General features: G+C 36.3%; 1 protein-coding gene across 3 annotated transcripts in view; it reads right to left on the minus strand.

The window, feature by feature from the left end:
* The window catches only part of SCFD1 (sec1 family domain containing 1), a 107612-nt gene extending 92262 nt beyond the window's left edge, over positions 1–15350 (minus strand). For 2 of the 3 annotated variants that reach the window (XM_082737946.1, XM_082737945.1), the window contains exons 1-4: positions 15213–15350; positions 9340–9410; positions 6876–6964; positions 4089–4179 (exon numbers count right to left, since the gene is read on the minus strand). In XM_082737946.1, the coding sequence (XP_082594072.1) occupies positions 4089–4179; positions 6876–6964; positions 9340–9410; positions 15213–15273 (312 nt within the window). In that variant the 5' untranslated portion in view covers positions 15274–15350. The remainder of the gene's footprint in view (positions 1–4088; positions 4180–6875; positions 6965–9339; positions 9411–15212) is intronic. The other variant, XM_082737947.1, reaches the window with a different exon arrangement.

The raw sequence follows: 15350 nt of genomic DNA on the forward strand, positions 1-15350 counted from the left end.
GTTCTGTCCATTTTGATGTCCTAAGAACTCTTAACACCTTAGTAGCAGTAACTATGCCTTATTCCCAGTTGCTGATTTCTAAATACCATTCTCTACAAAACCCAACCAGGGCTCCTTAGAAAATGGCTGAATCTTGGGCTAGAATAAAGTATGAGATGAGACTGAACAATCGTATTGTGCCTGAAAGTAAGGAAGTGGTCTAAGAATGAAGACATTTCAAAAGGATGCAGAAATGCAGGATATAAGATCAATATATAAAAGTCAACTGTATATCTATACACTTGCAATGAACAATCCTAAAAACAGAATTAAGAAAACAATTCCATTAACATTAATATAAAAAAAATGAGGGAATATATTTAATAAAAGAAGTGCTTGGGGCGCCTTCTTGGGCCTCTGCTTTCGGCTCAGGTCATGATCTCAGAGTCCTGGGATTAAGCCCCGGATTGGGCTCTCTGCTCGGCAGGGAGCCTGCTTCCCCCTATTTCTCTGCCTGCCTCTCTACCTATGATCTCTCTGTCAAATAAATAAACAAAATCTTAAAAAAAAAAAAAAAGAAGTGCAAAACTTATTTGCACAATACAGAACATTATTGAGAGAAATTAAAGAAGATCTAAATAAATGAAATGGTATTTCATGTTCGAGGATCAGAAAATTTAATATTGTAAAGATGACAATCTTCTCCAAATTGATCTACAGATTTAATGCAATGCCTATCAGAATCAAGCTCCAGGTAGCTTCCTAGGGAAATAGACAATCTAATCCTAAAATTAATATGAAAATTTAAGGGGTCTAGAAAAGCCAAAAAAATCTGGAAAATGAAGTAAAAAGTTGAATGACTCAGTTTCTCAATTTCAAGCCTTCCTACAGAACAAGAGTAGTAAAGACAATGTCGTATTCGCATAGGACAGACATAGAGATCAGTGGAATAGAACTCAAGAGTCCAGAAATAAACCAATGTATCTACTGTTAATTTTCTTCTTTTTAAGATTTATTTGTCAGAGAGAGAGCACAAGCAGTGAGGCCAGCAGGCAGAGGCAGAGGGAGAAGCAGGCTCCCCACCTAACGGGAAGCCCAATACAGGACTTGATCCCAGGACCCTAGGATCATGACCTGAGCCAAAGGCAGATGCTTAATTGAGCCACCCAGGTTTCCCTTATGTTAATTTTCAATAAAATTGCCAAGACCATTCATGGGAGAAAGAACAATCTCTTCAATAAATGATGCTGAAGCAACTGGATAGCCACATGCAAAAGAATGAATAAAGTTGGACACCTCACTCATACTGTATATAAAAACTAATGCAGAATGGATAAAAGATCTAAATTTAAGAGCCAAAAGCACAAAAATCTTTAAAGAAAACACAGAGATCTAACCATGGGTTCTGAAATACGACATCAAAAGCATAAGCAACTAAAGAAAAGACCAACTTAAAACTAAATTTAAAAGCAAAATTAAAAATTTTTGTGCTTCAAAGGCTACCAACACACAGAATAGGTGAAAACATTTCCAAATGATATACTTGATAAGGGTCTAGGATCCACAATAAGAAACTACTCTAACAACTCAACATTAAAAGAACAGCCCAATTAAATACTGGACAAGGGATCTGAATAGACCTTTCTTCAAAGATGGACAAATGGCCAATAAGCACATTAAAAGATGCTTAATATCATCAGTCACAAGGAAAATGCAAATTAAAATCACAATGAGAGGAGCGCCTGGATGGCTCAGTGGGTTAAGCCTCTGCCTTTGGCTCAGGTCATGATCTCAGGGTCCTGGGATCAAGCCCCGCATTGAGCTCTCTACTCAGCAGGGAGCCTGCTTCCTCCTCTCTCTCTGCCTGCCTCTCTGCCTACTTGTGATCTGCCTGACAAATAAATTAAAAAATTATAAAAAAAATCATAATGAGATAACACTTTAGGATGGCTACAATCAAAATTTCAGATAATAAAAAATTCTGACAAGGATCTGGAGAAACTGGAACCCTCATATACTGCTGGGAAGAATATAAAATGATGCAACCGCTGTGGAAAACAGTCTAGCAGTTCCTCAAAAGGCAAACCACATACATGCATTTATATAAAAATATTTGTGTGTGTACATTCTTCAAATGCTACATAAACAAAATTAAAGTAATATTCTATATAAAATTTTGTCTCCTGCCTTAAAAAAAAAAGTTAACTATAGAGTTATTTGACCCAGGAATTCTATTCCCAGGTGTTTATGGACAAAAGAAAAATGAAAACACATGTATACACAGAAATGTATACAAATATGTTTGTAGTAGCATTATTCCTAATAGTCAAAAAGTGGAAGGAGTTGATAAATCCTCTTTAAAAAATGGCATGGTCAGGTTTATGCAGTATAAAAGAAAAAGCTGGGCATCACCAGCTGCACAGGATGCAAAATATGTGACCTTCATTAACAATTTAAATACAGGTGACCCTTGAACAACACGGGGGTTGGGGCACTGCACAGTAGAAAATTCACATGTAACTTCTGATTCTCCAAGAAATTAACTACTAATAGTCTACTGTTGACCAGAAGCCTTACTGGAACATAAATAGTCAATTAGCACATATTTTGTATGCTATATGTATTATATACTGTTATTCTTACAAAAAAGTAAGCTTGAGAAAAGATTAAGAAAAACCATTAAGGGAGAGAAAATACATTTACAATACTGTCTGTAAAAAAACTCACCTATAAGTGGACTTCTGTAGTTCAAACCTGTGTTTTCAAGGGTCAACTGTAGTAATTTGATTCAATAGTCAGTAACAACATGCTTGTGAAGTTTGTGGCAGACACTGTTAGCTACTTAACCTAATATCCATTTTCTCCTTCTTTTTTGCTAGAAGAATCTAGATTTTGTTTGGGGACAACATCATTTAAATATTAACTTTTGAAACCTCCTTTGAGGTTAATTCTATCCAGTGAAACATAAATAAATGAGTGTTTTCTGGGAATTTCTGGGAAATCTTAGCTTTCATGATTAAAAGGAACAGTTAGGACTGGCATAATTTATTTCACCCTTCTTGCTCTGAACATAGATGTGATTTCACCCTCAGCTGCCACATAACACCCAGGAAGCAACAACCAAGACATTGAAAAGGAGAAACCAAAGAAAACAGATCATAAAGACTGAAGGACCTGGAGTCTTTGACTACTTCATAGAACTACTATACCAGCTTGGACCTCCTAATCCCAGACTTCCTATTATCTTAGAAAAATAAAACCCTATTTTTAAGTTAATATAGTTAAATTTTCTGGGGTACCTGGGTGGCTCAGTCAGGTATGTGCCTGCCTTCAGCTTAGGTCATGATTTTAGGGTCCTGGAATCGAGCCCTTTGTGAGGCTCCCTGCCCCGTGGGGAATCTGCTTCTCTTCCTCCCTTTGACTCTCTCTGCTGTTGGTGCTCTCTCGCTCAAATAAATAAATAAAATCTTTTAAAAAAAGATACAGGGTGCCTGGGTGGCTCAGTGGCTTAAGCCTCTGCCTTCGGCTCAGGTCATGATCTCAGGGTCCTGGGATCGAGTCCCACACTGGGCTCTCTGCTCGGCGGGGAGCCTGCTTCCTCCTCTCTCTCTCTCTGCCTGCCTCTCTGTCTACTTGTGATCTCTGTCTGTCAAATAAATAAATAAAATCTTAAAAAAAAATAAGATACATATAGTAAGATTTTCTGGTTTTTAAAACCAGGGTAAGTCTTAATCAATATGCTTTCTCAGCCAAAAAATTTAAAATTTTTCAGTCTCTTTAAAATTCAAAGATAATCTCAAAAATCAAAGTGGGTAATTAAGTAAGACAATTTTTAATTTTTCACACTAGAAATCTAAGAAATTAAAAAAAAAAAAGATTTTATTTATTTATTTGTGAGAGAGAGCGCACAAGCAGGAGGAGTGGAAGGCAGAGGGAGACGCAGGCTCCCTGCTGAGCAAGGAGCCCAGTGAAGGACTCGATCCCAGAAACCTGACCCAAAGGCAGATGCTTAACCAAGTGAGCCATCCAAGCATTCTGATATCTAAGAAATCTTTTGGAAAAAACCTGTTTCCACAATACAGGGTCAGGAAATTAAGAACTCATATTACCTGGCACATTCTGTCAATATTTTCTTCAGTTGGCATTACAAAGTACACTGCAGGAACATCTGGTATAGGATCTCGATCAGAGTGCAAAAGCCTGAAAGACATAAAGAATGTAAAATTCACTTTTTTCTTAGTCACTTATCTAAAAATATAGTTTTTAAAACAGTATTTCTCAAACTAGGAATAAACCAGTTCAGGGACAAGGAGACCAGTATACTAAAAGTGCTTGGTGAAATTAAGCTTTCTCCTTGTATCAGTGCTAGTATTATTTATTAATAAGATCCTAATGTCAGTCTTCATCTCCTCTACTACAATCACCTGGTACAGAAATACCAATATTCTTCCTGAAGAAAAACTAAAGCACATTCATTATCAATTTTATTTCCAGTTTTTGGTTGGGGGAGGGTGAGTGGGAAGAAAGTGCAGTTCTGCAAGAAGACTAATAGAAACCTGAAAGAGCCTTTAAAAATAATGAAAAATTTTACCCATAAATAAAATCAAATATATTTTTTTAAGTAAAAGATGTATGGATGCTCCCTTAAAAATTTTAGGCAATCTATTTTTTTAATATTTATTGCATCATAAGAGAATGCACAAGAGATCATCTAGGCATCTCATAGATTATACCACTTGATAGTTTTCTCCTACAATTCAGGGAGTACCTTGATTCAAATATCCCAGTATCAAATCACAAAATGTCTTTATTCTTCACTGTAAGATTCTGCTATACTTATATCAGAAATATGACAACATGCTACCTATACAATATTCTAGTCATCCTTCTGTGAATAATCTACATACAATCTTCCTACACATGCTTCTATACACGATATTGTAGTCACCTCTCTATAAGAAAGAGAGTGAAAGAGGCTGCCATTGTGTCTGCATTTAATGACTTCCTTCCATTTGTTTGGCTGCTGCTAATGACACCAGAAAGATTACACTGTTATGGCAGCCATTGTATGTTATCTTCTTATGCTGGCTGTCCAATTGCCTAAAGGGGTACAACCACCATTTCATCTTCTGGAAACTTATTATTTCCTACAAATCAGCCTAAACCAGCAAGCAGTGTATAAAGTAACTGACAAAGTATTCTTCAGCAGATAGGGAAGAATAGTCAGATGCACCTTGCACAGAAATTCACGAGGGTAGCTCTGTGATCTCATGTTCTGAGCATGAGAAGCAACAGGTAGGCAGAAAGAATCTATTACTCTCAAACTGGCAGTCTAGCTTGTCACCCCTTAAGGAAGCACTAAGGCTCACCTCTGTTAGTCACTGTTACTGAACCATAATGGTTCAGTAATGGTTCAGTAACAAACAGTACAGAATTCATGGTCAAGCAATCTGAACACTGCTACTAACTAGCTGTATAATCATGAAACAATCACTTAAAGTCTATAAACTTTAATCTTTTTGTTAGTAAAATAAAGGAATTAATCAGTAAGGCAATAACAGTAACCAATGCTTGTTAATAAACCACCATTTCCAAGGATGACATCAAGCCAAATATTTAGGTAAGAAGGATGAACACATTACCAACAACAAATTTTTATTTTAACTCTGAAATAAAAATGAAAGGAAAATCCATATTCCATGTTTCATCAAACCTAAGATGCTATCAATTTTAAAACATATTATTAAAATAATTTCTGTTAGGGGCGCCTGGGTGGCTCAGTGGGTTGAGCCACTGCCTTCGGCTCAGGTCATGATCTCGGGGTCCTGGGATCAAGTCCCGCATGGGGCTCTCTGCTCAGCAGGGGGCCTGCTTCCCTTCCTCTCTCTCTGCCTGCCTCTCTGCCTGCTTGTGATCTCTCTCTGTCAAATAAATAAATAAAATCTTTAAAAAAAAAAAAAATTTCTGTTAAAAGTGACAGAAAAATGCTGCCAATTTAACCATGATATAGCATTAATTAGAAGATAGATCCTAATTTCAGAAATATAAAAAGTGAAAAATGTATTTTAAAATTGATGCAATATAATATTCTATTAATTTAAAACAAATGCGCAACATAAAATTGAAGAATGTTAACCACATTCTGATATGTTACTCACTAGAAATCTAAAACCACATGCCCACTAAAAGAGCACATTTCACTCCAATATCTCATAATAGAATAAGAATTGGTTATAACATCATAAATAGAACAAAATGCAAATAGTTAGAATATCCTAAAATTGGACTCCTTTAGTATATAAAAGTATTAGTACATATGCATGAATGCAGCCCTTCTCTAAATGTTCCATTCAGCCAAGTCTACAGCTGTATAGACTTAATTGCTTAATGTAATTTGTTTTATGAAACATACCAGAAATAATATAATCAAATACAGTCAGTAGTTAAGAAGACAGCACAGATAGTTCCTATGGTGATTAACAGTCATTATTTCATAGATACTTATATTTTTCTTATTAATGATAAACTAATTTAGATATTCTTTATAAAAAGTATATTTAAATTGAGGAATAAAAAAATTTTCAGAGATGGAAGAGACCTTAACACAACCAGTTCTTTTTCTTCATTTAAGAGGGTAAACCAGTCTGTACAAAAAGACACAAGAGAGAAAATTTCAATTCTGAAATTATAAAGCCTCAGATTGAGAATTATTTTTAACTTCAGAAGAAAACAGATAAAAGGAGATGAGAAAAAAATGTTGTTTTATACAAGTACAATAGCTAGTATTATTTTGTCTATAAATGTCCCTTAATAATTTGACTTCAAGGTGGCCAAATATATCCTTTAACAATGTATCTGAAAACAAATGTCACTATTAGAAGTATGTTAGAACTCACAAATGCAGAGTGATTCCCATGTCTCTCAGCTCTTTCACAGACAGCAATGGAGAGATGATGTCTTGGCCGAATCTGTCATAAATGAGCACCTAGTTAAAAAAAAAAAGCATTTTTAAAGCATCATTATCAGTGAACAGTCAAGAAGAACTCATATTAAGACAATGTTGAAGTATATTTTATTTTAATAAATCATGCATGCAGAGTTCTTTTGCTTGATCTCAATTTAATATTTTCCATCTTTTACCAAAATGTCCATTCATGTCATAACCTACTTTTTAAAGCATTACCACTTATGCTAAAATAATGTTACATAAATTTATTTCCTGAAATATTTTTTCTAGAATAAAAAAGCATACCAGAAACTATAAAATGTTCATAAAATATTCGTAAGCTAATAATAAAGGACTTTGAACATACAGCAAACTCAAATACACTTCCCCACCGAGTTCGCAAATATCCTTTTTTTTTTTTTTTTAATGTTTTATTTATTTATTTGACAGAGATCACAAGTAGGCAGAGAGGCAGGCAGAGAGAGAGGAGGAAGCAGGCTCCCCGCTGAGCAGAGAGCCTGACGTGCGGGGCTCGATCCCAGGACCCTGGGACCATGACCGGAGCCGAAGGCAGAGGCCTAACCCACTGAGCCACCCAGGCGCCCTCGCATATATCCTTTCTAAAAAGAAAGAAGTAAAAATTAATCCCTCTCAAAACTAATGTGTAACAAGTGTAAAGAAAATTTGGTAATTTAAGCATCTCGGGTTATAAGATTCTCATTTAAATAATTAGGTCCTATAAGAGTACTTGCTAGCCTTACTTTGTCACATACATTTTTTCACATCCTAAAATATTAAAACTGACATCTTTGAGGGGTAGTAAGAGTCTTCTAACAAAATTAGTTTTAGAGTTAAAGCAAATAAAAGAGAAGCTTCAATTCGTGGTTTTTTTTTTTTATAACTACCTCAATATTCTCTATGGAGTAAGAAATTGCTAATGGGAGATGAAACTTGCTATCATAAAAAAATGCTTTTGCTATATGCCAGCATTTTCTTTAGAAAAGCTAAAACTTGGGCTATCAGGCGGGCTCAGTTGGAGGCACTTGCTACTCTTAATCTCGGGGTCATGAGTTTGAGCCTCACACTGGGTGTAAAGATTTCTTAAAAATAAAATCTTTAGGGGCACCTAGGTGGCTCAAATGCTTAAGTGCCTTTGCTCAGATTATGGGATCTCCAGGTCCTGGGATTGAGTCCTGCATCAGGTTCCCCGCTCAGAGGGGAGTCTGCTTCTCCCTAAAATGCTTCTGCTCCAGTTGTAAGAGGTTGGATGTTTCATCTTTCAAAAGACTTCCCTCTTTAAACCACAGCATATTTGTATTATTAATCATGTGATGTGAAAGTAGTGGGAAGGGAGAGAATTTGATAAATCTGTACCCAAGAATTTCTCAGGCTATTTAAATCAAAAGCTTAATACAGACTTTAGAGACAATAAATGAGCATTGCTTATGCAAGGGGCAATAAGAGGATGCCTGCAAATAAACTTGAAGAAGGCAAAAATTAGGGGTACTCTGAAGCTTAACCTATGAATTCAAAATAGATGACTTTAACCACCTTCAGAGTTAACCCAAAGGACTTTTTTTTAAAAGGACTCATCAGAGTTTTTGAAGCATCCATAATATCAGGTTGACTTATTCTCAATTATTAACAAAAAAGAAGTATAAAGTGACTATAAACTAATAAGTTTAAACATAATCAGCTGTTTTCTAATCTCTCTGAAGAATGAAAGTACCAACTTTAAAATGAAGAAGCTCAAAGTACAGGAATTTTTAAAGGTTCTCCAGCATTTCTCAAAGGAGAAATTTTATAGATTGCTTTTTAGTCCAGTTAGCAGTTTCACTGACAGTTTTATAGATCATAAACTAATAAACTGGCATTCTAGTTTACAGATCACTCTCTCATTAAAATGGACAAGTTCCCCTGAGTCTGACTAACCTTGAACCAGCCTGTAAGCTCCAAATTTGGGACTTGGAAAACTAAGGAACAAAACATCAACCTACTAGTGAGAGGCCAAGATATCAGCTGGATTCCCTAGGTGACTATTACTATCCTTGTCTCCCTCCATAACGTGTTTATTAAAAAGATTCACATTAAGAGGCTCCTGGGTGGCTCAGCTCAGTTGTGCATCCAATTCAGGTCATGATCTCAGGGCTGTAAGATAGAGCCTTTATATTGGGCTCCTCAATGACCGTGGAGACTGCTTAAGATTCTCTCTCTCCCCCTCCCTCAGCCTCACGCCACCCCTCACCACTTACTAGCAAGCGTAAACTCTCTCTCAAAAAAAGAAGAAAAAAGAAACTATTCATGCATTACAACTAAAATGTGCTACTCTTCAGCATTAACAAGAAATTCCCTCCAATCACTACAAATAAGAGCCAAGAAAAAAGGAAAGAGTCCCCATTAAAATAGTCTCTTACCTTCCATACTGGTTCTCCAGTGCTATTTTTAACATGAGGCACATTGAAATTCAACATACGCTTCAAAGCCACTGGAAATGAAAACAATCATCATTATTTTTCAGGATTTCATTCCATGCCCCCCGCATTTATTACTCACCACCTCAGAACAAAAATGTGCAAATCATTCTAATAAAACTGATTAATCAAATGACTGGACATACAAAAGCAGGATCAGACTTTGTAAGACCATCTCATCTAACAGCTAATTGGCAAGTGTTTAAGAGATTTTTCTGTCGCCAGGTGAAAATGTGAAAAATGTTCAGGAAGAAGCCTTTTTCATTCCTCATGACAATGCCACATAACTTTTAAGTGTTAAAAAATTTTATTTTAATTCCAGTATAGTTAACATACAGTGTTATATTAGTTGCAGGTATACAATAATACACAACTCTGCACATTAGTCAGTGCTCATCATGGTAAGGGTACTCTTTAATCCTCATCACCTCTTTCATCTACCCACCCCCACCTCCGCTCTGATAACCATTAGTTTGTTCTCTATAGTTAAGAGTCAGCTTCCTGGTTTGTCTCTCTTCTTTTTCCTTTGCTCATTTTGTTTTTTAAATTCTACATATGAGTGAAATAATATGGCATTTATCTTTCTCTGACTTACTTATTTCACTTAGCATTATACTGTCTAGCTCCATCCATGTTGTTGCCAATGATAAAGGGTTAGCCTCTAAAATACAGGAAGAACTTATACAACTCAACAACCAAAAAATAAGTAATCCAGGTAAAAAATGTGCAGAAGACACAAACAGATATTTTCCCACACTACTTTATAAAGATGCAAAAAGAAATTTTGTCAACTGCAAATAGCAGTGGTCTCAATAGATAACTGGAGCTATTGTCTCTTTACTGTTGGGCTGATAGCATAGATCAGAATCACTTGAAAAATAAAAATTATGTATACTTAAGTGGTTCATATACAAAACCATCATACAGCAGGTCTATGTTGTAGTTATCTTGCAGTATATTTTACGACCAATTTACCTCAGTATCTTCTGAAAAGCTGTACTGTTTAATATATGCTCCATGAAAAAAGTGAGACTTTCCCACAGATATGGCAGGTAACTCCTGCTAAGAAAATACACAACTTCTAAAATCAAAGCAATTATACTCTATATTTTATTATATTTTGAGGTCTTTATTGCTCATTTTTATGCATAACAGACTCAGAAACATACATTTATTTGTTTACTTATTACATATAATGTACTATTTGTTTCAGGGGTACAGGTCTGTGATTCATCAGTCTTGTACAAGTCACAGTGCTCACCATAGCACATACCCTCCCCAATGTCCATCACCCAGGCACCCCATCCCACCCACCCCCCTGCCACTCCACCAACCCTCAGTTTGTTTCCTGAGATTAAGAGTCTCTTATGGTTTGTCACCTTCTCTGGTTTCATCTTGTCAGAAACATTTTCTAAGGAAAATAAAAATCTCAAAATACTTCTAAGTGAGGTTGAGAATGCCAATATTGAGGAAGGGTATTAATTGGGTAATTTAATTTTTTAGACTGTCAGCTCTGAAATCTACCTGGCTTATTTTTTTTTAATTTTTAATTTTTTAATAAACATATAATGTATTATTAGCCCCAGGGGTACAGGTCTGTGAATCTGCCTGGCTTATTTTTAAAACTATTTGTATTAGGCTTTATTAAGTAGTACAAAATAATCTACAAGTCAAACTTCTACCTATATAATATGTAAAACTACATACTGTATACTATATATAGAATACAGAATTTATCATATAATATTCAAGTCACCAGTGTTGTCAATTTATAGTAGACTGATTCATTCACTAGAAAAACCTCTATTAAATGCTTATATTTCTTTGGGTAGGTATAGTAGTATCAGTGTGCATACAGACACGACTTTTTGGTAAAATGTTAGTAGTTAATGCCTAGCCATTAATACACTTTGCCAGTAATTTACAGCTGCTTCAAAAGCTTACAGATGTTAGGATATTATATAAAAACACACAAACACACACACAAAAAACTTTGGTATTCAAAATAGAAATAACATAGAAGGCATATAGGGTGCTGCAGAATTAACTCTCCCATTGAGCTTTAAGGAGTTCTTCCTCCCACTTCCAGGTAATATAGACAACACCACCCTGACACCGATGGCCTAACAGAGAGAAAATCTCGTTTGTGGGAATGGCTACTCACATTCTTGACACAAAACAACTAAGAAAAACCACAGGCTGAGTCCCAGGTGTATAGAGGTCTTTAGAGGTAGGCCTCACCTTACTGAAAAAGGGGTTTCAGCAGATATTCCCACTTTTGCTTTCTCAGGCCCATCTAGGTTAAGTTTCCTCAACTTGGACCTTTGGTTAACTTGTTAACAGATTTTGACACAGTGGATTTGTTAATAAAATACAAGGTCTGTTTAAAGAATGTGTAAGAATATAATTTTACTTTCATTAGCATTAACTCCCCAAAGGTGTAAATAATTGCTTTTAACTGAAATAGCAAACCAGTTTTCTTTTCTTTTTTTTAAAATATTTTATTTATTTGACAGAGAGAAATCACAACTAGGCAGAGAGGCAGGCAGAGAGAGAGAAGGAAGCAGGCTCCCTGCAGAGCAGAGAGCCCGATTCGGGGCTTGATCCCAGGACTCTGGGATCATGACCTGAGCCGAAGGCAGAGGCCCTAACCCACTGAGCCACCCAGGCACCCCACCAGTTTTCTTTATTGACCCTAAATATACTATTCATTTATAGGCTTTGTTAATGTAATTTCACAGTCACCTGGAATGTTTTCTTCACTCATTCGCTATATATTCAACTCTACTAACCATTCAACAAATGTTTAGTGATTGTTTACCATTTGCTGGATACTGCTCCAGATGTTGGCAATAAACACAAAAGACTGAAAAAAAAAAAGGACCTATACTCAAGAAGCTTTCATTTTAGTTTGGGGAAAGACAACAAAGTAAAACATGTAGCATGTGAGATCATGACAAGTGCTACAGAGAAAAAACAAAGGAAAGAGGGAAAAGAGTTGCAGTGTAATTTTAAATAGAGTAGCCATGAAAGACCTCCTGAGAAGGTAACATTTGAATAAAGGTCTAAGGGAGGTGAAGGAGTGAGACACCCAGTTATCTCTTAAAGAATATTCCAGAAAGAGGTAGCAAATAAAAAGGCTCTATAGTGAGAGCATTCTGGTGGGTTCAAGGAAAGAGGAGAGTACTAGAGAGTGAGGTCAGAACGTTAAGTGGGTAACATATCATATAGGGCCCTGTAGCCTACTGTAAGATTATTTTGGCTTTTACTGTGATTGAAACAGGAAGCTGTTGGAGAGTTCTGAGCAAATATGTAACAAGATCATTCTGGTACTGTATGAAGAAAAATGAAGAGGAACAAGAATATAAAAACAAAAAGACTAAATAAGATGTTGCTACAGAAATTCATGGTGTTTTGGACCTGTGGGATAACAATGACAATAATTAGATTGGGGATATATTTTCAGAGTATAGCTGATAAGATTTACTTACAGATCTGATATGGGATATGAAAAACAGAAGTCAAGAAACCTTAAAGGCTTTTGACCTGAGCAACTAACTACAAGGATGGAATTGACATTCTGACATAAGCAACAAGGACGGAGTTGCCATTAATTGATACGGTAGACAGAGTTCAGAGGAAAGGTCTAGGGCAGAGATATAAATTTAGAGATCATTAGCATATACACAGTACCTAAAGCCAAGAGGCTACATGAGATCACTGCAAGAAAGAAAGCACAGTTGATCTCTGGCTCCCCAGTGTTGAGAAATAGGGATGTTGAGCAAAAACCCTCAATGGAGAGGCACACATGAAACCCTATGGTAACACAAGATTCTCCCTGTTGTACTGAAGGTAAGAATAAAGAGGGGAGTGTTCCTGGAAACTCACAAACGAGATGACTTTTGAGGTGACCTTTAAAGGATAAATATTCTTCAAGCAGGCACAGAAAAAACTGGCAGGCTAGTTAGCCTCCCTATGCCTTGGTTTCCTCATCTACAAAATGGAGACAATAATACATGTAAAAATCACTTAAAACAGTGCCGAGCCATACTGAAAGCTCAATATCAACTATTATCCACCCAAATAGATTGCAAATTCCTCTGTATCATAGTGTTCTGTACATAGAATATTTGAGAATTGATTTTGATTTAGCAAATTCCTCTGTATCATAGTGTTCTGTACATAGAATATTTGAGAATTGATTTTGATTTACTTCCCAAAACTTTCTCAGTAGTTAAGAGGGAAACGTTTACTTCTGCTACTATAGCACATATATAAGGTTTTACCCTCCTCTGAAAATAGGACAGAACTCAACTAGAGTAGTAATTTGATAAATGATTAATGTGGCATAACCTATCTGGCTACAAGATGAAATCTCACTATAATGAAGTTTATTTCCACAGAAATCAAAATTACACTGTTGGATCTTAATATTCTACAAAGTTTCTGCATATAAAAATTACAACCATACAAATTTCATTTTTTGAAAAGCTCCTTTGTATTGGTTAAAGTCTTCCTTGATATGTTGTTTTATTTTAATATGTAGTATGACCTAATTAATTGAGCTTTATTAAGCTGCCAGAACCATACTGGAAAGACAAGTGGGGCTTCAATTTGCTTACAGATAAAATGTATGGCAGGTATTCCTCAAATCTTACTTATTTCAATTGTGCCTAACTTCATCTGATAGCTTATACTAACTTATCTAATGGGAAAAGCAGAACACAATTCCATATGCACTTGGTGTCATTACTAGATTAAAAATCTATCGATTTTTTTCTTTGAATTCTAAAGGAAGGAATCAAGCACAACCAAAATCCCCTCTGTAAGCCATATTAATTGTAACCATTTATTTTTCCTTTCAGATTAACATGCAGAAGAACATGATTACAAGGGATACAATTTCCAAATATGCATATTCTTGATGGTTTGTTCCTATTTGCTCCTCAGAATTAACAGCTTGCCAACTTTCAGGACAATTAGCTAACAGGCATAAACCATTAGTCTGTAGCTAACAGGTATAAATCATGTATTTCCCAGAAATTTACAGAAAATAAGGAAAAACAAAGTAAGATGGAAAAAAATTTGAAGCTCAAGGGAAGAAATATGTACCTTAATAAAAAAACAAACCTAGATTTCTCTGTACAAATGGAAGTTATATAACTGCTCTATCGATAATGAAACGAACAGTTCTAAAATACTAATCTGTCAAACGGTTAAAATGACAAAGCTACCAATCCATTTGCTTTTTGCCATTATTCAACTCCATTCCGGCAAGCTAAAGGAAATCTTTATCACTAGGCAATTTTCTTCAGGTACCCCCAAAAGACTGGTCCAAAGGAGAGAAACAGCAGAACGTAAACTGCTCTGAAAGAATGCCTAAATTTTGTAATTGTGGAGGAAGTGCCCAAAATGAAACTCCCTCAACATTAAAACTAGCAGAGAACTGAACCATGCACAGAAACAAACCCAGAAACTTGATAGGTGGCAACAAGGGGTAAAATGTCAGCTGCTCGATCTTCTTGTGATGCCTTTCTGAGGCCCAGTAGAAAAGGGACAAGAGCAGGACCGTAGCAAACGCCCCACCCTGAAGTCCCTTCTCCTGAACCACATATGAGGGGCAGAGTACTCAAGCTACTGACATCTTTCCTAAAAACTCAAAAGGGGAGGGGCTCTCATTGCTCTAGGAATCGGACTGAGCTTCTGGAGAGCCGTCTCGAGCTGCATGCACCGCGACCGAGGGAGGGGAACAAGCAGAGGAAGAGGATGTCTCCACCGCAGGCGTAAAACCGCGGGAAGAAGGGAATAAATCGTACCGGTTTGTCTCTCTCGAATACTAGCTGCTGCAGCCGCCGCCGCCATCTTGACTCCCACCATCCACTGCACGGTTGGCGAGCGCAACCCGAGGATTACGTGGCCGCCCTGACTGCCCCGGAAGCAAAGCCCGGAGGGGC

This window comes from Mustela nivalis (genome assembly GCF_964662115.1).
Source record: "Mustela nivalis genome assembly, chromosome: 6".
Classification (NCBI taxonomy): domain Eukaryota; kingdom Metazoa; phylum Chordata; class Mammalia; order Carnivora; family Mustelidae; genus Mustela; species Mustela nivalis.